Raw genomic sequence first — 27,532 nt, forward strand, 5'->3', positions numbered from 1 at the left:
TTTTTTTTTGCTGGGTATACAAAAAAAATGTTATTCAATTAGAAATAGTTTTTGTATACTATATAAATATGTTCCCAGGGATTTGGCATCTATTAATAATGCTCTCCATTGTGGAGATTGCGTGAATAGCCGTGTTCTTTCAGTCGCTCAGCTCTTTCCGACAGTGCATTTTATGCTTTAGACATTCACTGTCTTTGAATAATAAATTTCTATAAAAAAATGTTTCTTTCATTTATACACCTCTGGTAAATAGCAACCGTGGATGTCGGACGAATTCAGATTGTGGATATAACATTTGGTTGAATTGATTTTGGTTTTATATTTGTTTTTTAATGCGTAGATGGGTGGACGAGCTCACGGCCCACCTGGTGTTAAGTGGTTAACGTTATAGACATGTATAACGTAAATGCCGCCACCCATCTTGAGACATGAGTTCTAAGTTCTCAGTGTTTACAGTACAACTCCAGAATTCTTATTCTTTCTGGATAATCTGACAAAAATATTTAACTTTTACGATGACTTTTTTTCTTCCTAATTGCTGTTGTTGTTAATAGTTACAGCCTTCAGAAATGGGCTCTCATATCTCAAATGCAATACATAACTGCTGTCTCATTTTTCAAACTGGAATCTCTTTTAGCTTGACGGCCGTAAATGGATGGATGGCGGTACCCACCGGTGCGTGCTCATAATACACCTCACCGCCAGACATTAGGTAAACATATAAACACCAAACGTAATAAAACCGTGAGATCAAACCACGATATGCTTTAGGTTTTGCCTACGCTACATGAAAATTAGAAATAATCAAATTATCATATTATCAAATTATACTGTTCGTTTTTGTTTTACGAGACGCTGAAAATAGGTCAGACCGTTTGGGTAATTCTGTGACATTCTGTTACAACAACTTACATTAATAGGCCTCAGGTGGATTATTGGATTATAATGTTAGATAACGTGCTACTGTGTGAGAACTAATGATCAGTGTGCTTAGTGCGAGTTTTTTAACGTTCTCGATAGCGTAAAAGTTAACTCATATTTGTATGGAGATGAAACGTTTGCCTACGTTTGCCGCTATATTCGCTGTTCCAACTGCATACAAATTTGAGTTAACTTTTACGCTATCGAGCACGTTAAAAAACTCGCACTAAGCACACATTATCTATCAGCTGACAGACGTCCACTGCTGGGCATAGGACTAATAATCTATCCAAAAGTAACTACGATGTAAGTTGAAAGCATTGTTTTTCGTCTATATTTCCTGTAGCTGAATTCCTAGAGGAATCCGAATGGAAGGGGAACTATAAGTGATGTTTTTTAATAGTAGTTTAATGGCTTGTCATCGGCTCCGACGGCATCCGCAACCGCGCGCTTAAACTGTTACCAGCCCAACTGATAACGATGTTGGCCACCATATTAAATGCTGCTATGACGAACTGCATCTTTCCCGCGGCGTGGAAAGAAGCGGACGTTATCGGCATACACAAGCCGGGCAAACCGAAGAACGAAACCGCGAGTTACCGCCCCATCAGTCTCCTCCCGGCGATAGGCAAAGTATACGAACGGCTCCTTCGTAAACGCCTCTGGGACTTCGTATCCGCGAACAAAATTCTGATAGACGAGCAGTTTGGATTTCGCGCCAGACACTCGTGCGTCCATCAAGTGCACCGCCTCACGGAGCACATCTTACTAGGGCTGAACAGGCGGAAACCCATTCCGACAGGAGCCCTCTTCTTCGATATAGCGAAGGCGTTCGACAAAGTCTGGCACAACGGTTTGATATACAAACTGTATAACATGGGAGTGCCAGACAGACTCGTGCTCATCATACGAGACTACTTGTCGAACCGTTCGTTCCGATATCGAGTCGAGGGAACGCGTTCCCGGCCCCGTCACGTCACAGCCGGAGTCCCGCAAGGCTCCGCCCTCTCCCCGTTACTATTTAGTTTGTATATCAATGATATACCCCGGTCTCCGGAGACCCATCTGGCGCTCTTCGCCGATGACACCGCCATCTACTACTCGTGTAGGAAGAAGGCGTTGCTTCATCGAAGACTTCAGACCGCAGCTACCACCATGGGACAGTGGTTTCGGAAGTGGCGCATCGACATCAACCCCACGAAAAGCACAGCGGTGCTCTTCAAAAGGGGTCGCCCTCCGAACACCACGCTGAGCATCCCTCTCCCGACTAGGCGCGTCAACACCCCCGCCCCCGCCGTTCGCCCAATCACGATGTTCGACCAGCCCATACCGTGGGCCCCGAAGGTCAAATACTTAGGCGTCACCCTCGACAGTAGGATGACATTCCGCCCCCACATCAAGACGGTACGCGACCGTGCCGCCTTCATTCTAGGACGTCTCTACCCGATGATATGTAGGCGAAGTAAAATGTCCCTTAGAAATAAGGTGACACTCTACAAAACTTGCATACGCCCCGTCGTGACCTATGCAAGTGTAGTGTTCGCTCACGCGGCCCGCATACACTTAAAATCATTCCAAGTCATTCAATCCCGTTTTTGCAGGATAGCCGTCGGAGCCCCGTGGTTCGTCAGGAATGTCGACCTCCATGACGACCTGGACTTAGAGTCCATCAGTAAGTATCTGCAGTCGGCGTCCATGCGCCACTTCGATAAAGCGGCACGACACGAGAACCCTCTCATCGTGGCCGCCGGTAACTACATTCCCGATCCTGCGGACAGAATGGAAAGCAGTCGACGTCGCCCAAAACACGTCATCTCGGATCCTCCCGATCCACTAACGGTGCTTTTAGGTACTTCAAGCACCGGTCACCGTTCTCGTCGAACCCGTCGCTTGCGACGAAGGGCTCGACGAGTAAATTAACTCTCAGACACAGCCCACTGAGTTTCTCGCCGGATCTTCTCAGTGGGTCGCGTTTCCGATCCGGTGGTAGATTCTGCGAAGCACGACTCTTGCTAGGGTTCGTGTTAGCAACATCGTCAGGTTTGAGCCCCGTGAGCTCACCTACTAAAGTTAGGGTTACGCTGACATAGCCGCTAGGGCTATCAGCTTAGGTAGGAAAAAAAAAAGAAAAAAAAAGGCTTGTCATAGAAATCATGGCACATGGGCCATTTAAAAAGCACTAAGTTGACGATGAATATGTGATTTTTTGCATTTTAAATTGACATAGCTTGAAAGGCAACGTCAAGGCGCCAACGCGTCATCACCTCTTAAAATGCCTCTAGAAAATCGCCTCATCGTGACCGTCGCCGACTACCCTCCGACACCGGCTCACACAGGATTCAGACAGACGGCCCCAACACGTCCTTACGGATCCAGCCGATCCATTAACACAAATATTAGACGCCTAGCACTAGGCACAAGGACCCTCCGTCTAGGCGGGCTTCGGACAGTCTGCCGACCGAGAGGGCTGGTGGTCGTGGTGCCGACGACCACCAGCCCGGCTTCCCGAGGGGGAGGGTGATGGGCGAGATGTGCTCCGCACTAAACGCTTCACTTTCCCCCCTTTGCCTTTTTATGAGTTCCGTCTCATGCGAGGTTTGGACGTTGGTTGTTGAGTGACAGGAGATTTTAGTCAGTTCGACTCTGACATACCCCGCCCGCCATCCCCAGAGAAGGGCGGAAGTCCGGCGATTTCCTCCTGACCCAAAAAAAGGCACAAGGACCCTGATAAGCGTACTTTTCGAACTCGTCAAAAGAGTTCTACGTGAAACCTAACCCTTAACCCTGAATTTCTCTCCGGATCTTCTCAGGGGATAAATCTCGGTGGGTAGTAGATCCGACCTCTCCTAGCTGAGCCTTTGCTCGCCCATATGTCCTGGTGAAACCGGAAAGGCCTCCGGGCCACCAGTAATCCTTCCGTCCTAAAATAACATTAAATTATTTATCTTCACCGACAACGTAGATAAAGCTTACGACCTCTGTGACCAGAAAGCTTTTGCGAGTTCAGGGTGTTCGAGTTAGCCCTCAATGACAGTGTGATGTCTACAAACTCCTTACTAATGTGTTAACGCGACTTTGGTTATCCATCGACAGCATTGAACTACAAAATAAAATAATCGTTGCCCAAAAGTTCGTGACCACGTGCTAATGATGTGCATTGTGTATACTAGTTAGGTTCATGGGTGCGGTCCGGTTCGAAGAGAGGCACAGCCGTCTTACAATATAATCGAAACCTCAACCTTACATCTGAAGGTGGCTAACAGCATTCATGTTAAAAGTACACAAGACACTTTACATACCGTGGCCTCTCATACATGTGTTATAAAGGTACGTACCTACTGAATTTACGAAACCTAGATGTAGTAACATGTAATGTATCATAGCTATTAGGTAATTATAAGATAAAATTTAATACACAGCTATTATAATATATCATAATTTTACTAGTGGTAGGACTTCTTGTGAGTCCGCGCGAGTAGGAACCACCGCCCTGCCTATTTCTGCCGTGAAGCAGTAAGTAATGCGTTTCGGTTTGAATGCTGGGGCAGCCGTTGTAACTATACTTGAGACTTTAGGGCTTATATCTCAAGGTGGGTGTCGCATTTACGTTGTAGATGTGAGCTCGTCCATCCATCTAACCAATAAAAAAAAAGCATAGTTATTAGTGACTAATGAAACTATACATTATTTATACTAGGTAGGTGATAATGGAAACGTGACGTACTAAAGATGTTACAGAACTGTTAAATACATTTCTATGATACTAACAACTACCGTTTCTCACATTTCTTAATTTCATTTCCGAAGTTTCTAATATTTTCGTAGTTCCTTGATCATGGACGACGATGAAATATGTTGTTTAGCAAGCTGTAGACGTGTCTGCCATTCGAAGAAACTAAAAATTAATAAATAATATTGAAAAAAAATACCGTTGGTAGTTTACCTAAATGTGCATTGAAGATTTTTCTGTATTAAATTTTGTACCTACAATACTTTTTAGTACATATTTATTTACATGCATTTTGAGGACAACAAATGTTTAAAAAAAGTTAACCTTTATGCTTGATCGGAAAAAATATAGCTAACGTGCAAAACTCCAACGATTTGATTTAACAATTTTGTACAAATATCATGAAAATTATGTTAATGCGGTAAAATTAAACGTCAATGGAGTCCAGTAGCGCTTACGCTAAATATAGCCAAGCGATCAGCGGGTGGGCTCTTGAAGGAATTTGAGAAATCTGCAAATTCTTTAATAGCTTAAACAAATGATGGCACAGACCCATCCGTATCATCAGCCACGTGTCTTGATAGCATCGATCTATCGACACCAAGCCGTCACAAGTCGGTCGCGTCCATCGCTTTTGGCCAAACAGAATCGCGACTTGTAAGATGATGTGCGAGACTGTGACGGCCTGTGATCCCGGCGTTCATTACGATCGTGACGGCATATCGGAATCCTGGATTTTTGGCACCGAAAATAGTCGGGCGGGCGCGCGCTACGGCCGCGAGGGCGGGCGCGGCGCAGTGCGTGTCGCTCCGCCGTGTGAACAGCCCGTTCGTGAGGTGAGTGCTGCGCGTGCGCACCATGGACCCTCGAGCTTGGATACTCCACCAGGATACTCCGCTCCTGCAGGAATTCACCGGCTAGAACCGGATACTGTGACAGTGACGTGCAGAGTGGAGTATCCAATCTCTTGGAATCCCCTTAGAGCTTATTTGGTGTTGTAGTTTTGTGCAATGTCGTTATCTGCGAATTTTAGTCTCGCGGATATACAGAATTTGAGACAAAACGTGTAGTTTCGGATGGAAGTGCCTCGGAAGGAAGCCTTCGTGACTAGAAATGGTTCGGTGCGCGATTTCCAGGGATATGACTCGGGTTTCATCGGCATCGCGTCCTCGCTGAAAATAGTGTGTGCGGCCGCCCACGCGGCTGCGAGCGTTCTTCGCGCTGCCTCTAGACTATTTGCGGCGCGCACGACTATCAGTATTTATTTAGCGAGATGAGGGAACTCGTTTCAAATTTTATTTTAGCGCTCAATATGCTCCATTTATGAATTGGGGCGCCGTGTGGGGCGCTCTTATTTTCGAACCTTAAAAAATAATTTGCTTCGAGAAGCCATGATACTTTAAAAAATTTTAAAAACATATCAGGGTGACCGGCAAGATAATCAATACATTTTTTAATAATTAATTGAACCGTTAAGAAACAAAGATCACGGTATTTTAATTTGTTTCAAAAATTTAAAATATCTTAAACGTCAGTCAGTATTTTCCTTCCGATATCGTCTTTATGAAATGTAGGAGGTCACTTTGAATATATTTTACAGTTTTACACTGACAAAGCGAAGCAAATAAAAAAAAAGACAGAACTGACAACGGGTTACACTAAGTAAAATGAATCGACACAGCAATCGAACGAGCTTGTACACAAATTTAAATAGTCCGCAATTTCACAGGCATGGTGAATCTCAAATAACAGGTACCCATAAATAGGAACAAGGTCATCGATATTAGCGCACCGATTCGACAATGAATATAAACAACGGCTATTTTAAAAGCAAATAAAATCGATTATGATCATGAATGATAACGACAATAGTGTATTCAATATAACAGAACAGATTAACTGACATTTAATTAGAGATACGCGTTTTTTTTGTCAATGTTTGAAACAAATAGATATTTGATCAGTTAGATGAAATTAAGAAAAAAACACCGTTCGAATTCAGAACTTCAATTTGAAATGGGTTAAAATGGTCTGACCCTTGAAAAAAAATATGGGAAACATTAAAAAAAATAGTAATAAATAGTCAAATACTGTTGTGTTATGTTTCTAAGTTATTAACATAGATTTTAAGTAAAAGATTATAAGTATTACTTACAAAATGTATGGTTTTTACTGAAATAAAGACAAAAGAAAGAAAAAAATTAGATTTAAACTAATCCAACATAAGAAATTGATAAATTTTTTGATGATAAACGATAATTTTTATATGAAATATACTTACGCTTTTAAAATCTACAATTAAGAAAACATTGTTGATGATTAAGATTGAGACTTTTCTTTGTAAATTTCAAGGTCAAGTTTACGCAAAATAACTACAATTATTGAAGTAGTTTTTAATAATGAAAATTAAATATTATACATTTTTTAAGTCTAAGTTTAATTCTGCCTCCTACCTGGGCGGCCATGAATACTTATTAAGTACAATTTACGAACACAAAGCAATCTTGTCAACTACAAAACAGTTGGTGGAAATTCTGGGAATTTCATAGTAAAATGCACTCTAAACATCTTAAAGCTTGCGTTTGAATTTGCTAAGTTTATTTTGTAATAACGAATCTGATACTTGATTTAAGACTGATAGCTTAGATTAGTAGGTGAATTAATACATAGATTGAGTGTACTACATCCTGAACGGATGACGAGGATTGATGACGGATACGGTAGGCAGCGGCTTGGCTCTGCCCCTGGCATTGCTGAAGTCCATGGGCGACGGTAACCACTCACCGTCAGGTGAGCCGTAAGCTCGTCTGCCTACAAGGGAAATAAAAAAAAAATATTTAGAAGTAGTAGGCTCGACTGATTCAGGGTCACATAGCTGTATTATTATTTAAAAAAAATATTGCTTAGATAAGTGGACGAGCTCACAGCCCACCTGATGTCAAGTGATTACTGGAGCCCATAGACACCTACAACGTAAATGCGCCACCCACCTTGAGATATAAGTTCTAAGGTCTCAAGTATAGTTACAACGGCTACCCCACCCTTCAAACCGAAACGCATTATTACTACTTCACGGCAGAAATAGGCAGGGTGGTGGTACCTACCCGTGCGGACTCCCAAGAGGTCCTACCACTAGTAAATTATCTAATTGATAGCCGGAAATATAATGCTAGTCTCATTTAAGATCCTTTATCAAGTTTTTAATGTCAAATTTCACAATAACAATATCTCTTGAACCAAGCAATAGGACGTGATACGGAAATACCGTTGTATACAGACATGGGATCATAAAAAGCGGATTGATTCTTCGTGGCGAAATTGAATATGGTGCTGCATATACTTTCGGAATCACAAATGGTAATTACGCAAAATAGCCTGAAGCTTATCGGCTTATTGAGCCGAATGTCTTGTTAGGCACGAGAAGACAATTTACAACATCGAATAACCACAGAGAGGCTTTTAAAATCGAGTACAACTCAACCTCATTGGTTCACAGATTAGCTTGGCTAAAATTACTATATTTAAATACTACACGAGCATTATGTTCGATTATAATATCTATATTATGATTATAATAATCGATTTTATATAACGTTCCGCGGCAATTAACCAAAATGAGGTTACCTAGAGTTGTAACAATCTGCATGAATTTATTTTTCGCTAAGCTAATCGGAAACTTGTCAACGTTCCAGATACAAGTCGTCACAGCGACTACGTTATTTTCGCTTCACTGTCTGGTTTCAATTTTACATCCGTTTTATGGCACCGTTAAAACATATCAGTGCTGAAGTTAAGTTCGCGTAAAAGCGACGCTAAAACGAAAAAAATAGTATCATCAAAACATTATATTAAAAATACGAAAGTTTAAAGATGTTTTTACTTTTAGTTTTTTTTAAAACGGGACCATATAAAAGAAATACATTTAAAATATTAAAACAATATTCAATAAATACTCAACAGCCCCAAAACATTTCCAGAAACGAATATGACATATGTTCAAAGATTCTCTCTGGTTGAGAATCAAACCAAACCCCGTGGTTGAGGGAAGGCATTGACCAACAAAGCGATCAAATGAAAATAGCAACAATTATGACAAAATGAACCGATGGAGGCTGACAGTCGACAAGCTAAAACGGAGTCACGATCGTCAGCAATGAGGGAGCGATGGAGAAGAAGAAGAAGAATGACAAAATTACTAACAATCTGCTAAAGGTCGCGGGAATCCAATCGATACCGACTGCGTACGACTGGTAATTGTGACGAACCTTGGAGAGACCTTTGTTCAGCAGTGGTTGTCTGTGGGGTGATGATTAGTAACAAAATAAAATGATTTTTTTTCTACCTATTCTAGTACCCTCGATGGGGTTATTCTAGATTCGCCGAGCTAGTAGGTGAGCTCACGGGGCTCAAACCGGGAATGTTGCTAACCCTAGCAAGAGCAGCGCTTCGCAAAATCTACCACCGGATCCGAAACGCGACCCATTAAGAATATCCAACAAGAAACTCAGTAGGCTTAAAATGATTAGAAACAAACATTAGTAACAAAATCAAAAACAAGTTGCATTATTTATTATCTTCTATCTATTTGAATAAAAGAGGCCGGAGCCCCAAACGTTGGTCCGACCAGATCTCCGAGCAAACCAGCGGACCACTTAGCGCTGCACTACACCAGGCAACTGACCGGAACCGATGAAGGCTGACAGTCGACAAGCTAAAATGGAGTCACGATCCTCAGCAATGAGGGAGCGATGGAGAAGAATTTGAATAAAACTCAATTTTAGTTTGCATCTTTGTCCTCTATGCGTTCTTATACCACTCATCCGAATCCAATGAAACTGATAATAGTTGAGAATAAGAAGCTTTCTGTCATAGTAACATCACCGATTGATAATGGCGCACGAACTGTTTCAATAATTTGATGTTTTCTTACATGTGATATAGTCACAGTGAAACGGGTATCACTTGTTAATACATATTATACCTAATCTTTACTATGTGCAAGTACATAATTCTACAAGTAGTTCTTGTTAGAGAACTTCTATCGTTCATAAAAATTATGGAAAGCTTCGTTTGGAGATATAATAAAACCGTAAGTAATTATTCATTTCAAAATACGAATTCCAATTTATTTACTTAAGCAGTACAACACTATCCTGTTTTTCATCCAATATTCATAGCACGAAGGGACTATTTATTACTAAACGATTATTTGGGCGAGTTTTTAGGATCACAAACATTTCTCTTCGTTTATAATGAAGATCGTTCTTTCGAAATCATAATAAATAAACGCCAGTGGTATCGACCAAATAAACTTGGTTACAGCTGTATTAATAAATACGGTAGCAGGTACTATCTTAACATAAGGGCAAACAATATTAATTAAGCGTACGTTATTCTGAGCGGTATCACCAGTAGGGCTTGTTTGGCCCGCAAGGGTAGATACCACCATCTCACCTATTATTTAGGGTTTTTTTTATTTTATTTTTTTATTGCTTAGTTGGTTGGACGAGCTCAGAGCCCACCTGGTGTTAAGTGGTTACTGGAGCTCATAGACATCTACGACCTAAATGCGCCACCCACCTTGAGATATAAGTTCTAAGGTTTCAAGTATAGTTATAGTTACAACGGCTGCCCAACCCTTCAAACCGAAACGTATTACTGCTTCACGGCAGAAATGGGCGTGGTGGTACCCACCCGCGCGGACTCACAAAACGTGTCACCCTCAGTAATTAAGCAAATTATAATTTTTGTGACTTTTATTACACGGTGTTGTTTCTTCATTGTGGAAGTCTCTCGTCAATAATGAATTAGAATTAACTGGTGACACGGTATATTTAGCACGGCACGGTAGATTTCACTATCACCATCATCACCAGGTTAGACAGCTAATGCTATTGATACTTGAGACACTTACGTCTCAAGGTATTACAATACACCTTGTGATGGCTGCGTGCTTAACTCTCATCCCACATGGACTAATAAAGAATATTAATAATTATGCAATTCCTAATGTGGTCATCTGGCAGATTGCCAAGTGTGTTAATACTATGTCTGTTTCGACTCGCTTCTCAACAAAATACCATACTCATTAGTACTCGTAGTAAATATAGTTCTATTGTTTCGTATATTGTTTAAACGAAGGTTGATTTGTGTAACAATTTTAAATTAAGTGGAACGAATGCACAAACTTTCAACCTAATAAAACAAAAGTGAGCGCATAGGTAATAATAATCATAATAATAGGTAATAGATAATCATACAATTATTGGAACGAAGTTCCTTATGGGACGATGCGGAGGGGTACTCTAACCTGGAAAAAACGTCCGTAACGTAAGATTTTTATTAGTAATGCACACAGTGTACGACTTAACTTTGTAATAACGTACAAAAAATATCATTTTTTTATCATTCATTGACCACGATCTCAGAGCGTTCGTTTGCGCAATACACTAACTCTTATGCAAACAACCGTGAATGAAGTGTACCACAATGAGTTCGCACGTTACCGAATGATCGTGAGTTGTTGCGAAGCCTCCAATTTTATTTTCTTTATACCTCGAATAGACCTTTAAATTAATATTTTTATAATAAGGAACTTCGTTCCTATCCGGTATCCCACGACACCACACATCTTTTTTTATTTCATAAAGACGGTAGGTAATCATAATAAAATATCGAGTACTAAGACTAAGTGCTAGTTTGAAATTGGGCTCAACATTTATATAGGGAATGAAACAGCTGTTTATTATAAAACGGAAGCTTTTTCATGTTTGAAAAGTGTTTGAAAGTTTAATTTTTTTTTCACATTAACTCATATTCCTTTTCGCCTCTTAAAAACTTCATTGTAACATATGAAGCGTATAAACACATTCAAACTTTTTGGCTTGGAGCTTATTAACATGAAAAAGCTTTCATTCTGTATAAATACCATTCATACCATTCGATGGGATATAGGATTGTTTATTTATTTATTTATTCATTACACTTCATGTAAAATTTTTACATTGGCGGACTTAATGCCTAAGGCATTCTCTATCAGTCAACCAAAGGTAGTGCAGAGTAAATAGTGGTAGGTGCAGTGAAATTATATTAAGTTATTGTGGAACTTTTACAGAAATAAATTCGTACTGAATAACAAAAACCAATTAATTATTTGTACCAAATATAGAAACTGAACCAAAATTAATTTTCAAAGATTCTGTTCTCCGAAAATTCTTACGAAAACAAATTTAATTATGTCTCAATTCTGTGGAAAAATTGGAAAAAAGCAATTTGCGCGATCTTTATCTGGAATATCATAATAATTTAATGTAATTGAGAATACAACGACATTTATCAAACACGGTCCAATTGATTTACTTGAGTATTTTTTTGAGTTATATACATATAATATTATAATTAAAACTAATTTGTCGGTTATTTCGGGTATTCAATTTTATGGAATATTATACGATAATTAGCACAATATTCAAATGTCCAATGTCAACGAATATTTAGTCCTGAAACATTACGGAAATCTATTTTTAAACATTTCAAATTGTTCGGTTTAATGCCTTTGGTTTCTGTAAATATTAGATTTAAATAAAAAAAATATATTGTACATCTCGAGGGAAAGGAAAAAAATCTCTAACGAAATTCTATAAGGCTATTTTTCCAAACTAATAGAACTGAGCTGAATATTTGCCGTCAAGAATTATGCTATGTCCGATCAGATGGTGAGCGGTCACTGTTGTTCCCAGGCTTCAGCAATTTCGGAGGCACATCCAAGTCAACGACCCATTACTACTTTAGAAGGAATGGTAGTTGGTATCTCTGTTGTCTAATGTTAAATTGAAGACTTTGTTACAGGCGTATTTAATTCGACCGGACCGTAACAACAAAAAGCCGCCACCATGGACGCGATCAAGAAGAAGATGCAGGCGATGAAGCTGGAGAAGGACAATGCCATGGACAAGGCCGACACCTGCGAACAGCAGGCTAGAGACGCCAACCTCCGTGCTGAGAAGGTAGGTACCCTATCTTTTTTTTTATTGCCTTTGTAGGTAGACGAGCATACGGCCCTTACCTGATGGTAAGTGGTCACCGTCGCTCGTGGACGTCAGCAATGCCAGGGGCAGAGCCAAGCCGCTGCCTACCATTCTACCATTAAGTACTCTCCGCAAGCCTTGTTTGAAGAAGGACATGTCATAGCGCTCGGAAAACACGATGGAGGGGAGTTCATTCCTAAGCCGGATGGTACGTGGCAAAAAATATCTTTGGAAACGCACTGTCGATGAACGCAGCGGTTCCAGATAATATGGATGAACTCTGCTCCGATCTTTCTTGTGATGAACATGGATACAACAGGTGTCTAAATGTGGGGTGTCTATCACTACTTCATTCAACTAAAACATAAGTTAAAATCAGTGCAGTATAGTTCATTTTGTAAATTAAAGACTTATTTGCCATGCGAGATAAAAGTATTTTTCATCACAATTAAAAAAATTATATTTTATTTCAAAGAGTCCGTTATGAATTCAGGTAAACGAGGAAGTCCGCGAACTCCAGAAGAAGCTCGCCCAGGTGGAGGAAGACCTGATCCTGAACAAGAACAAACTGGAGCAGGCCAACAAGGACCTTGAAGAGAAGGAGAAGCAGCTGACCGCCACCGAAGCCGAGGTCGCTGCCCTCAACAGGAAAGTGCAGCAGATTGAGGAAGACCTCGAGAAATCTGAGGAGAGGTCCGGCACCGCCCAACAGAAGCTGCTCGAGGCCCAGCAGTCGGCTGACGAGAACAACCGGTCAGTTCTACTTGAATATTACTTTCAATTATCCTGAACGCAAAACAACACTGAAATTTACATAGACAGTTCACAGCTGAAATACAAAACTGGTTTTTTTTTATTGCTTAGTTGGGTGGACGAGCTCACTGCCCACCTAGTGTTGAGTGGTTACTGGAGCCCATAGACATCTACAACGTAAACACGCCACCCACCTTGAGATATAAGTTCTTAGGTCTCAAATATAGTTACAACGGTTGCCCTACCCTTCATACCGAAACGCATTACTGCTTCACGGCAGAAATAGGCAGGGTGGATTATTGAACATATGCTAGGTATAAATCCCGGCTTGCCCTCGATACGTCTGGCATTATTTCCTGTATTTCCACACGTATCGAGCGCTGTTTATTATGATAATAATAGCTTACAAGTTACATTTAAAAATAACAAGGTATATTTTATAGCGTAAATGCTATCACACTTGTACTGGCATTTGCAATTATTTTTTTATTTGGGTTAATTTTCAAATCTTTGTGTTCAGGAGCTATGTTCTAAGACACTCGATCGTATAGCCATTTTTATTTTTCTAAAATAAAAATAAATAAAATTGGAGTGTCTGTTTGTAATAATAAAATAACTACTTTTTACTAAATGCGTAAGTATGTATACCACAGCACATATACCAAATTTTTTTTTTTGTATTTTTTCTGTATGTCTCTCTGTTTATTGCGGCTAATCTCCGGAACCACGGGACCGATTTTGACGAGACTTTCACTGATAGGTAGCTGATGATATAAAGAACAACTTAGGCTACCTTTTTTTAGACTAGCTTCGCCCCGCGGCGTCACCCGCGGTACGATAATAACCGCGGGTAACATCGCGGGTCTCGGCTAGTATTTAATATGCATAGTAAAACTTACAGAGGACTACAAGCAACAGTACAAATACCACGAAAGTATTTTTCGTTTTTATTACAGTATGTGCAAAGTGTTGGAGAACAGGGCACAGCAGGACGAGGAGCGTATGGACCAGCTCACCAACCAATTGAAAGAGGCCCGTCTCCTCGCCGAGGACGCTGACGGAAAATCCGACGAGGTTCATTATAGCACTACTACCATGCTTACATTTATCTAGCTCAATTCTGAAAGGTAATAATTTGGGTCAAACCTTTGGTTCAAGTTGGCATGATACGGCTTCCAGGTTTCGCGAAAACTGGCCTTCGTTGAAGACGAACTCGAAGTCGCCGAAGACCGTGTCAAGTCTGGTGACGCTAAGATCTCAGAGCTTGAAGAAGAATTAAAGGTAAGAAGGTGGACTGCGGCCGGGATAACAGAAGTTACTTTTTTTTATTTGCATCGATGAAACAATATAAGAGCTACGTCACATCTATGCAACTCAATAGAGATATTTATGAAGATAGAAGGTTTTGAATTTTAATTTCAATGGAATTAGGGTCACCTTACCAGCCCACAGATGTCCACTGCTGGACATAGGCCTCCCCCAAGCCTCACCACAAAGACCGGTACTGCGCTGTCTGCATAATAGGGCTATCCATAAATAAATACTTACAATTTTTAATGTCGATTTTCGGGATAAATGTATTTTTTTTTATTGCTTAGATGGGTGGACGAGCTCACAGCCTACCTGGTGTTAAATAGTTACTGGAGCCCATAGACATCTACAACGTAAATGCGCCACTCACCTTGAGACATAAGTTTTAAGGTCTCAGTATAATTACAACGGCTGCCTCACCCTTCAAACCGAAACGCATTTCTGCTTCACGGCAGAAATAGTTGGGGTGGTGGTACCTACTCGTGCTGACTCACAAGAGGTCCTACCATCAGTAAAGAGGTCCTACCATCTTGCATGTAAGATTTTTGTTATTCATTACACATAGACCAATATTGGTCCATAGGTCGTCGGTAACTCCCTTAAATCTCTCGAAGTATCCGAAGAGAAAGCTAACCAGCGCGTCGAAGAGTTCAAGAAGCAGCTGAAGACCCTGACCGGCAAGCTGAAGGAGGCCGAGGCCCGTGCCGAGTACGCCGAGAAGACAGTCAAGAAACTGCAGAAGGAGGTCGACAGGCTCGAAGGTAACACTAACGTATATAAAAACCGAAACTAACCTTTCTTTTTAATAACTACAAATAAATTTGATTTGAACTAAAACACCAAAAAAAAAATAATATTATAATATTCTAAATTTTTTTCAACTTTAACAATATAAAGAAATTATTAATTAAATAAATTCATATTAATACACTTAATTGAGAGAGGTGTATGTAATTCTATAACTTTTCTCGTTATTGGCAGTGGCTTTTAATTGAAATTTTTCTAATAAAATTACATAATTAATATTAATATTAATGAACGTAAAAATTGTGACGGTTCGGCATGAATGTTTATTATCAAAATAACGACATTTTACAGACGCATTATTCAACGAGAAGGAGAAATACAAGGCGATATGCGATGACTTGGACGGCACATTCGCAGAGTTGACAGGATACTAACAAACCTTCATAGATTTTCGTCTAAAACGTACCTACCATCCGATTTGCGTCATCAACCATTTTTCCATACATTTCCGCGCACGTTATGCCTCACAGAACATTCATTAGATTTTAGTTTCATAGCAGGAAGAAACGACAAATTCAAGATCAGTTTTCATGGATCCAGCTCGACTACACAAATATGTTTAATGCTGTATAACCTATTTATCAATATTTAGAGGATTGTCACTACAGTGTGGTCTTGTGTGGTCTTTTAGTGTCAAAATTTCAGTGTTTGGTGACAATCCTTTGGATATCGTAGTTTAAGCCCCGCTTTATTTGTTGTGATTAACTTGTCTTTCGCTTTGCGCCCACCGCCGTGGACCTATGCTTCCAAGGTACTTTTACTATTCAATCACGTAATTCTTCTTTTTTAAAACCAAAATAAAGCTGTCCGCTTGTGCTCCTAATTGAAGTTCAATTAAATTTCTTACGAATTATTCGACTTAATTCACGACACTATTATAATTATTATTTACTAGCAGCCCGGTCCGGCTTGGCTCGGGTATTTAACAAAAATTTCAACGATGTTTCACGTTGTTTTATTTTTTTAAATAAAAGAACACTTATTGCGGCATAACTGTAATAGTTAGACATACGCTGCCGCGACATTTTTTGTTGATAATAAAGTGTTCTATAAAGTCGTAGGGCACGCGATGTAAAGAATATTTTTAGAATTTTTTTTACACCATGGGTTACATTATTGGAGTTTTAGTAAAGATCCCTAATTTTTTCTAAAAAGATTATGGCCTATATCACTTGGGAATAGTGTAGCTTCTAAACAGTGAGAGAATTTTTCAAATCGGTTCAGTAGCTTCGGAGCCTATTCAATACAAACAAACAAATCTTTCCTCTTTATAATATTATTAGTATAGCAGTATAGAAAACAAAATGGTAGAAAAAAATCGAAGCATCTAGAAATATGAAATTATTGCCCCGTAGTGTGCGATGCTGTAATGCAATGTCTTTAATATTATTTACGTGTCCGTTTCCAGACGAGCTTGGCATCAACAAGGATAGATACAAGAGCTTGGCTGATGAGATGGATTCCACCTTCGCCGAGTTGGCTGGTTACTAAGCTCTCGCACTCCACATACAGACCACACACACACACAAACAGAACATGTACACACACATACGCAGCGCCGCTGCCACACACACACAAACACATGTACATTAATCACACAACAACTCGGATACATGTTTACACGTGATGTAATAATATTTATTAATATTTTATGTAAATTTATTTACGATTTTCAATAAAATTTAATTTATAACAATAGTTTTGTAAATTTTACAATCCTTGTTTTTTCTTACAAACCCGTTTTTCTTACAATCATTAATTAACAGTTCAACTACTTCAAAATACTTTTTCTTTTTTATAGAATTTTTCTAAAGGGCTGAGAACACAGCTTGAGAACGAGACTTGTTTTTATTTATTTCTTATTAGGTAGAAGAGAGCTGGTAGATAACGGAGCCTATATACAATAACAACGTAAATGCCGCCACCCACCTTGAGACATGAACCCTAATTGTTCGCTTTTTAGTACATGGCTACCACACCCTTCAAACCGAAACGCATTACTGCTAAATGGCAGAAATAGGCAGGGTGGCAGTACGTACCCGTGTGGGTTCAAAAGACGCCCTACCCCTCCACCAATAAATATAAAAGGAACACAATAATTCGACGAAGCGTATTTTCTAAAATTTATTGCTATTTCCTATTGTATGATTCACAGTTCATCGCCTAGTTTGCATTTGCAGGGAATCCCGGAAATCTGGCTGAAGCCTTTAAGTAGGTCATATGCAGGTCGCAGACAATTGTAGTTTCAAACAGATATAAGTAAAAATTCCGTATTCCTGCCTTTATCGATCACTTATAAAAAAACAATTTTTAAAATTATAAACCAAAAAACCCATTAAAGCATTAGCAAATTGGAATCTTAGGAGCGGAACTTGAAATCGTAATTGAAAAACCGCGTCATTATTAAAGGAAGTGGATAAAGGACTAAACTGACACTTGTCAGATGACGTTCTTCCGGTAGAAGATGGCTGCTATGGTTTGAACGCGCGCAGGCGTGTTTGAAGGATTTGCACGCAGGCGCGGGTAGTCTTATAATTCAATCGATACTGCAGTGTCGAAGCAGCCTGTTGGCCTCGCGCTATCCGCTCGCAATTTTCGGGCGTTCGAGAGATTCTTTCGGTGAATTTGTGAAGAAATAATTCACGGTGTCGGTGTCAAGTAGCGTACTACCGGGCGCCATCACGATGAAGATATTGGCACCACACGATGGTCCTGATATCGCTCCCGTTGAAACATGTACGTATAATAACAACTCATTATATCGATTACTTATTACTATGTACATATGTAATTATTTTTCATCAAGATTGAGGTTTATTAAGCAGTTTTACGCATATAGAAATGCAATTTATTATTCTGGAAATATGTATCAAAAGTGGTTTCTGCGTCTACTATTTATAACGTAGTTCATATTGAACCGTGTTAATCTGTAGTCTTTGTTCGCTCAATCTTAAAAATAAATAAACTGGAACAAGAAAAAGGCATTTGACAAGTAATTTGTTTTACGTTTTAGAATATGGTTTTTTTTTCTTTTCAAATGAATAAACATGGAAGTTTTGAAAATATTATTTAGCTGTCTTCAAATAGACGACTGACTGAAATACGGAACGTACATATAATTTGAAAATTATTTCGTAAAAGAGTTAATTATTCGCAGTAAAATAGGAAGGTAGGATTTAAAATGGGGCAAACATGTGAAAATTAACAATATTGATTACACTATATAAGCTGTAACACGTTCCGTGAGATGTTAAAAGATTTGACAGCAATAAACACGTTACCCTGATGTTTAATAAAAAATTAGCGATCCGTAACTATTTCTAATTCGAAAGGAATTTGTGGGGAATCCTTGCGACTATCATAACTAAGTTGACCCCAGGTAAATCTCAATTTGATCAGGAAAGCCGTGAATAAGGAATGGATACGATTATATCGAACGGTTTCAACCTCATTTGAAAACTATGCAGATCAGTCATTACATATTGAAACCCTTTAGATCTAATAGGGTGGGTAGATAGGGGATATGACAACTTGACAGAAAGATGCAGAAAAGAAAATTAACTTTTAAGCTCCTGATTTTATTCACAATAAAATTTCCGATTACGCTGTAAATCTATATCACAGATAACGCAAATTGAAACGATGATATACAATGTGTATTTAACTAGCAGAGCTCTCTACAGATAACATTATATGGCACGAAAACAAACTAATTACTCGGAGTTCCGATACCGAGTAGTATCGAGAGCTGATAAATCGATTTAATTATCAAGATTCGATATCAGCAACTAGGATATTAACATCGTTTCTATTTGAACTATAGTGATATAGCTATATGATATTTTGTTTCAAGCGGTATCCATTACTGTATGTGTTCTGCTTCGGAATTATAAGCCTAGTCCCCGATCGGAGTTTTTTTACTGCTTAAACGGGTGAACCGGCTTACGGCCCGCCTGGTCTTAAGTGTTTGGTAGACATGAGTAATTAGTCTAAGATTCTAAGGTCCATAGTTCTAAGTTATTGGCGAATTGAAATTCCCACATCAGGGGCTAAATTCCACAGTCTTCATATGCTTCTTCAGCACATTCTAAACAGAGATTTAGAAATGTGTAAATAAGAATTTGAGAACACAAACAGGCGTAATTAAGGCACAGAAAACGAACATTCTAAGGATGTATTCCTCGTTCTGACACGGGACTATAAATAAATGGCGTCGCAATATTTTATGTAGCAGCTGTTTCAGAAGGTTTACAACAAAAATTGGATATAATACAGGCGTGAGGGCGCACCAGTATACACGCATTCGCAGAAGATGAAGATTTTTAAGCTAACATGCGCTTCCAAATATAACTAACGATGGAGAAATGCCACTAAAAATCAGTTTCAACCCTGAATATGTATGATATGGCTGTATGATTAGATATCAGTGTTGGCCTTATGAACCGACTTGTATCCTTAACCTGACCTCTTTCTGTCGCGAAGTAATGAGGTGGTGTCAAGAGTATAATAAGGTCATTATACTCTTAGGACATTGTCTTAAGATGGCCGGCAGTATTGTTGCGTCTAGACGACAGCAAAACCTTTTTAGATGCGCTATAGAAGTAATTAAAAATGACTTCTATAACACTAATAATTAGATCTATTAAAATAGGGATCTCGGTGAGTGTTATAGTAGCTCGTAAAGGTGCTTTCTGAAATTGTCTACATGCAAATGCAGGTGTTAAGTGGTTACTAGAGCCCATAGACATCTACAACGTAAATGCGCCACCTACCTTGAGACATAAGTTCTAAGGTCTCAAGTATAGTTACAACGGCTGCCTCACCCTTCAAACCGAAACGCATTATTGCTTCACGGCAGAAATAGGTGGGGTGGTGGTACCTACCCGTGCGGACTCACAAGTGGTCCTACCATCAGTAATAAATAACTTACTTTTGAAAACTTATTAAAACTATTGAAAAAATAAGTTTCTAGAATTAGTTAGAGGTTTAATTGCGTTTGAAATATTGAATCTAATCGAAGTAAACATAGAAAAGTAATGGAAAAGTAATGCAAATTAATGCACCTACCACAGGACTCTCTACACCACCCTTGGTTGACTGGTAAAGAATGCTTCAGGCGTTAAATATGCCATTGTATCTTTGTGCATGAAGTTGAATAAATAAATAAATGAATAAAAGTAAAGTTGGCGCGATATGTTGGTTGTATGGCGCATTGTAAATCCGCCCTTCTAGATACCACCATGCTGCCTATTTCTGTCGCGAAGCAGCCCGGAGTTTCGGTCTGAAGGGTGGGGCAGCCGTTATATTATTCAATTCAGACTTGGACATCTGGTCTTAAGGTTGATAAAGGCATGCGTGTTCGAATGTCCATGGGCCCCCATAACCACTCAATATTAGGTGGACCTGTGAACTCAATTGTCAAAGTGCAATACATTAAAAAGAAAAATCAAAGATATTGATAAAATAAAATTCTTTTTTTTTTTTTTAATTACATCGTCATGATCTTATTAATGAACTTGCTGTGAATGTATATTTTCATTTTAATTCCATTTAAAGCTCACTGTCAATAAAACGGACAAAACGTTGATTAGTAAGGCCTTTAAAGATTACATATTGTGCATAAATGTGTTATATACATATATGGTGTCTCTGTACTTTTCTATATTTTTATTGCCTACTAGCTGACCCGGTAGACTTCGTAGTGCCTCAAATAAAAGGAATTCGTCCGACGGGGACATATCAAAGGAAAAACAAAATCGTTATTTTTATTTAATTCCGAGCATTTTCATATTTACTTTAAAACTTTTAAACCTTCTCTGGACTTCCATAAATCATTCAAGATCAAAATTAGGCAAATCGGTCCAGCCGTTCTCGAGTTTTAGCGAGACTAACGAACAGCAATTCATTTTTATACATAGGATAGAAGATAGATTTAGGCAGGCGAACATACGGCTCACCTGATGGTAAGTGGTCACCGTCGCTCATGGACGTTAGAAATGCCAAATCAACCTTATTTATTGCCAATTTTATTTACATAAAACTATAGTACAAATAGGACAATTTAAGCGTACAATTAGGGAACTAATTTAGTTAATGCTCACTGCGGGGACTGTTTTATTCAATTAAAGAGCCCTAGAAAAGGGTGCCCTAATCGGATTTTGTGGATTAGTGTTCTGTTAACCTAACTTTAGGGGAAGTAAGAGTCTGTTTTTCTGTATATACTTAACTTTAGTATCTGACAATTAGTTCCACTATTTTTAATTTGAAGTTAGAAGACTTAGAAGCCATTTTCGACCGTTGAGTATTTTTTAAACATACTCTTATTGGCTTGCACTGTATGTAATGGATGTCTTTGAATGTCATTTTTAACGACTATAAGGCGTTCGAATAACTTGAAAATTTACAAACTTCTCATTAGTTTCATAACTTCGCTTTGATATTCTGACCAATATCGACAGGGTAAAAATTTATATGGAAAAAATTGTTGGTTCGGTTTGCTATTTAAGCGTGTTTTTTTATATCATATATTTAAAGATGAGAAGGGAGGTAAAGCGAACTGTGTAGATATACTAGAGATTAAAACCATTGATTGTTTATTCCGCGTGCAAGAAAACTTGGTCAGTATAATTTTGTACATGCTTAGCTCGACATTGGTTTTTTCATTTGAATAAATATAATAACTGAAAAACAAATATGATCTAAAATAAAAATGGTTTTAGTTAAAAAAGCGCCAGAACATTAAAAATTAAACATTATTACTACTATTGTAAAGATTTTGACAGCTCGATATTTGATTAATGATAACGGAATCTTGTGTGAGCATAAACAAAAATACTTTTTTACTGGTGGTAGGACGTCTTGTGAGTCCGCACGGGTAGATACCACCACCCTGGCTATTTCTGCCGTGATACACTAATGCGTTTCGGTTTGAAGGGTGGGGGACAGCCGTTGTAACTATACTGAGACCTTAGAACTTATATCTCAAGGTGGGTGGCGCATTTGCGTTGTAAATGTATAAGGCTCCAGTAACCACTAAACACCAGGTGGGCTGTGAGCTCGTCCACCCATTAAGCAAAATAAAAATAAAAAAAATAGCCGTCAAAGAATACTAATTTTTGAGTGAAATCTAACAATTTAAAATCTACAATCTTCCATATGAAATAAAAAAAAAGAAACTTGAAACGAGTTTCAATACAATATCATAGTAACATGTTAATGTATTTTGCATAAACACCATTAAATTATCAAGTTTCAAACCTTTTGTGTTGATATAACGGGCCCATTATCAGATAAAGTAACATGTTACCCAGTTATTGTTCATTCTCTCATTGAGAAACTCCTTTGTTATAAAATGGCGTTCACTTTTGTATATAATATGACCTATTTTCTTATTTAAAATATCAAGCATAGTACCCATGTTATGGACGTCCTCCTAAATGTTTTGTTTTTATTCTAAAAATAATTATCATAAAATAAAAATCATATTTCTTCTGCTTTTGTGCCGTGTTTTTTTTTACACCTAATTTTTCGGAGTTATTCTAGAAGAATACCCCAATGGTCTGTCAATAAGCTACTTGATATTATGAAATACAATATAATACAGATTATAATTAAATAGTATAAAAAACAATTGTCTATGGATGCTAGGAACAATAACTGCTACGTCGTAGTCGAATGGCTACGTAATGCTACGCAATACTTATGGTTTTCACATTATAATGAAATACTTGGAATCGTTCACAATAGATGTTTCATGATTATGTTTGTTGTTTGTTAGAGTTTTACATCAATTAAAATTAGAGGTTCGAAGCTTACGTAAAGACGTAAACAAGAAAATAATTTCCAGAAAACGGGTTCGTGGATTTAGCTAAATTTTAAGAAGCCTATTTAGAAAAAAAAACAACTTCGATTAATTACTTAAATGTTAATTAATTAAATTTTGTTTGCCATTTGTTATGAATACAGAAATATATATGTACCTCATGGTAAAATCCTGTTTGTCATGTAATCAAAACTTTTGTCAGTATTTGAGTTGTTTTTGTTGAAGAACTTCACTCACTACATACAATATGGAGCTTGGAAAACAACAAACTTAATTTTATTAGGATTTCGTGGCAGTTCGGGTTGGCAGAAGGTCGATTTCACAAATTATTCACGTTGCGTATAAACTAATTTTATTTGTTGGAAATAGGGTTCAATTTTCTAAGCAACAACTGTATGTGCATATGTGAAAACTAAAGCTTATTTGTTGTTCTTTAAATGCTATTTTTCGAATTTAAATAAATGTACTCTATGTTTTAACATACATTAAATTTGGTTCCAGAATCTTAATGATACTAGTATGTAAGGTTTTTAGTCACCAGGCACTCATATATCCGCGGCAGCAGTAAATAAACTAATAATATTTTACTAATTCAGTATCTGCTAGTTGATTGTTTTCTAATGTTAATTGTGTTTTGGTGTGCATTAAAGTACGTTCTCTTTCTCTCTCTCTCCCTCTCTCTCTCTCTCTCGGTGTGGTGGTAATAAAAGCTAATAAAGAACATAAAATATTTGATAGATCCCTGAATCTCGCTAACGCTGGTATCGAAATAAGCTTACAAATATACAAGTTCAGTGTGCTTAGTGCGAGTTTTTTAAAGTTCTCGAGAGCTTAAAAGTTAAGCCAATTTTGTATGCAGTTGGAACAGCGCCCCTAGCGACAAACGTACGCAAACGATCCCATTCCATACAAATATGAGTTAACTTTTACGTTATCGAGAACGTTAAAAAACTCGCACTAAGCACACCGAACAACAAAATTCCGACTATCGGTCTACAGAGCAATTTCATCCGCTCGGTGAAAGATCTTCCTTTTGTCGTTAACCTTTAAAAACGCATCTTTCGTCTTTGGATATATCATCACACGAGGTCTGCGGAAAGTAGTCAGCGGTAGGTTGCGGCTTGGTTCTCTTCCTGGCATTTCGGACGTCCATAAAGACGATAGCCAACCACCATCCAGTGAGTCATTAATTACCTTTTAGAAGTAACCTACATAGAGAATATATAAAAATAAATGAAAAGACAAAGGGTATGGTTTATTATTATCTTGTCTAATGCGTTACCCTCCGCCTAGTTATACCCGTCAAAGGGTATATTGCAAGTGCACATCAGTTTGTTCCACGGTCATCCGAGAAGCAATTATGCGTCCCATTTGATAGCTATTGAGACTTCACAATGAATCTTTTGTTTCAATAAATACGGTTCCATCCAGCCATAGAACTTCTCTATTACATTGTAAAATAAAAATAAAAGAGTTTTTGTTTTTTTAACGATGGAAAGTTTTAATGAGGAGAGTTAATTGATCGAGCCTAATTATTTTATGAATTGAGCACGATTGAAGAAGTTTGCCAGTTTTTAGTTTTCAAGATTGGTAAGCTGGATAGCATAGACGATAGGCATTATGTGCTGACTACATTTATATTTTTTACAAGTTCCAAACAATAAAATTTGGCAGTAGGTCTACCGAGAAAGTTCACCCGGCCGGTGGAAGATCTTCCCTTTGTCGTATTCATATAATCGAAATATTTACATCTGGTACGTGATGAGTAACAACGGTAACCAGAAATGATAGAATGCTTTCATAATAACTTAAGTTTTACGTGGATGGGGAGTTCTCACTGCCTCATCCAGTGATAACTTGCAGTAGTTAAGTTTTCTCAAACTAAATTTCGTTTGTTTATCTATTATCCTGGGTCATATCATGTGATGCGTGACGTCATGCGACATGTCCCATGTTATTTTTATATCAATAAGATTGTTATAAGATCTGTAAAATGGTTAATATTGTTCTTAAAAATAGAATGAAGACTAGAATATTCTTGAAATTTATAATTTAAAAAAAAAGTTATCATTTATATTTGTTCGTCTAACAGTGAATTATATACAACGAGTCCTGTACGTTCTGTTTCATTGAAATAAATTAAATTGAACACATTTTAAATGACATTAACTCGCCAACACTTTAGGATATACTCTAGTATACATTGTATGATGCTAGAGTAACAAAGATACCAGATACAACAGTATGATCATACAGTTTTAAGGCTATAATGATTGTTAAATGATCGCGAGAAAATTATTTATTTTCAGTTATTTTTACGTCACACGTTGCAGACGTCGGAGAAGCAATTTTTTCGTTCTATTCTTGGCTCGATCTCATTCGCGCTGCTAGTGACGTAAATAACGTGACCCGCTCAGTATGACACGATGTAATTTAATTCCGGCCACTTCCACTCTGTTTTGAGCGAGGCCGAAGAATGTTATACGAACGTATACGTAGTCCAGCCAAAAGTTTTGTTACCGAAGAAAATGCATTTTTTTTAAATGTAGTAAAATAAAATTTATACCTCCATATTTATTAGTCTCAGCAAAAAATAAAAAATATTCTATTCGAACTGGCCACCTTTCGCTTTGATACAGGTCTTTAATCTGTTTGGCCACGAATCTATCGATTTGCGCACTGTTTCCAATGGAAATTTCACCACTGCTTCCTCCAAAATTTTTTTAAGAAACTCAATTATTATTTTTTGCATAGATGGGTGGATCGAATTCACAACCCATCTGGTGTTAAGTGGTTAATGGAACCATCTAGACATCTATAACGTTAATACGCCACCCATCTTGAGATATAAGTTCTAAGGTCTCAAGTATAGTTACAACGGCTGCCCCACCCTTCAAACAGAAACGCATTACTGCTTCACGGCAGAAATAGGCAGGGTGGTGGTACCTACCCGCGCGGACTCACAAGAGGTCCTACCACCAGTAAAAAAAAACAAAAATACTACGATATTCTTCTTATCATCCAAAACGGAAAATTCCAAAGATTGGGTCCAAATCTTAAGCACTCTAGTTTCCTGCGGAAAAAGGTTTCCCTTGAACTTTATATGGCTTTGTATATAAAAAACCATTTTCCTCACGATTTCATAAGAACGTCGGAACAGGTACTTTCTATTGACTAAATTAATTGTGAAGTTCGTTTAAAAGGCTTCGTTGGGACAGAATAAAATTAACTTTAAGTGATCCCTGAAACGGAGTTATTTTGCTTTCATGACACCCTTTGGATCTTGTCGCTTTTTTCATGTCAGTTGGAAGTAAACAAGATTACAAGATTTAAAATAAAGCACAAAAAAAGCAACTCGCGGAATCATCATTCAAATAACTTTCAATGATTACTGTTTTAATAAAATAGATCTATTTCTAATAACAATAATTAAACTTAAATTATATTGTGAAATTTGAATGATCTCGCAATAATTGTTTCACCAACTCACCACCAGCCTCCAGAGCAGAATTCTTGTCTACAACAACACGACGTGTTTGAGGACATTCTTTTGTCCATAGCATGCAGCTCTGGAGAGTCTTTTTAGCGGTGAATAGACCTATATATTCCTCTGGTACAGATTAACAGATGATAATAAAATAAGGTTTTCCCCGGGAGATTTTTTATTTTTTTTATTGGTCTTGTAGGAAGACGAGCATATGGCCCACCTGATGGTGAGTGGTTACCGTCGCCCATGGACTTCAGCAATGCCAGGGGTAGAGCCAAGCCGCTGCCTAATATACTAATAGACTAATGTGGTCGCGTCATTGTTGCTTAATTAAGAACTTCCAACGTAATGAAATTTCAAGTTTTATAATACATACTTATTCAATATGACAGACAGATAGCTCGTTAATTTAAAAGCATTGTCAGCCATTTTATCCGTGTTTATGTAGTAAAGCGTCTGAGATGTAGGCTGCTGACAAGGGCGAGCCTGTTTTATTGAACGCGTCACAAGATTTACGGCTTAAGGCTCTTTGTGGCTCTTCTCAATCCGTTGTTGAACTACAAAAACAAAATCAGTTTGCTTCGAATACACATCAAGGTTTTTTTTACTTTAATCTATACCTCTATATAAAAATGAATTGCTGTTCGTTAGTCTCGCTAAAACTCGAGAACGGC

General features: G+C 38.1%; 2 protein-coding genes across 3 annotated transcripts in view; both read left to right on the forward strand.

The window, feature by feature from the left end:
• Positions 1-4,773: 4,773 nt before the first annotated feature.
• LOC732984 (tropomyosin 1) lies at positions 4,774-17,262 on the forward strand. 2 transcript variants are annotated; one of them, XM_062674584.1, is made up of 7 exons: positions 4,774-5,487; positions 12,500-12,657; positions 13,172-13,431; positions 14,388-14,505; positions 14,611-14,712; positions 15,326-15,503; positions 15,841-17,245. In XM_062674584.1, the coding sequence occupies exons 2-7, from the start codon at positions 12,544-12,546 to the stop codon at positions 15,921-15,923; spliced, it is 855 nt and encodes a 284-aa protein (XP_062530568.1). In that variant the 5' UTR covers positions 4,774-5,487; positions 12,500-12,543; the 3' UTR covers positions 15,924-17,245.
• A 756-nt stretch (positions 17,263-18,018) lies between these two features.
• The window catches only part of LOC101745435 (synaptotagmin-4), a 45,289-nt gene continuing 35,775 nt past the window's right edge, over positions 18,019-27,532 (forward strand). Inside the window, exon 1 of the mRNA XM_004929732.5 lies at positions 18,019-18,285. Coding sequence (XP_004929789.1) covers positions 18,234-18,285 — 52 coding nt within the window. The 5' untranslated portion in view covers positions 18,019-18,233. The remainder of the gene's footprint in view (positions 18,286-27,532) is intronic.

This window comes from Bombyx mori, chromosome 21 (assembly GCF_030269925.1).
Source record: "Bombyx mori chromosome 21, ASM3026992v2".
Lineage (NCBI taxonomy): Eukaryota > Metazoa > Arthropoda > Insecta > Lepidoptera > Bombycidae > Bombyx > Bombyx mori.

Coding starts and splice junctions, on each gene's coding strand:
- LOC732984 (XM_062674584.1), top strand. CDS start 12,544: ATGGACGCGATCAAGAAGAAGATGCAGGCGATGAAGCTGGAGAAGGAC. Junction 12,658..13,171: donor CCAACCTCCGTGCTGAGAAG/GTAGGTACCCTA, acceptor TTATGAATTCAG/GTAAACGAGGAAGTCCGCGA. Junction 15,504..15,840: donor GGAGGTCGACAGGCTCGAAG/GTAACACTAACG, acceptor GACATTTTACAG/ACGCATTATTCAACGAGAAG.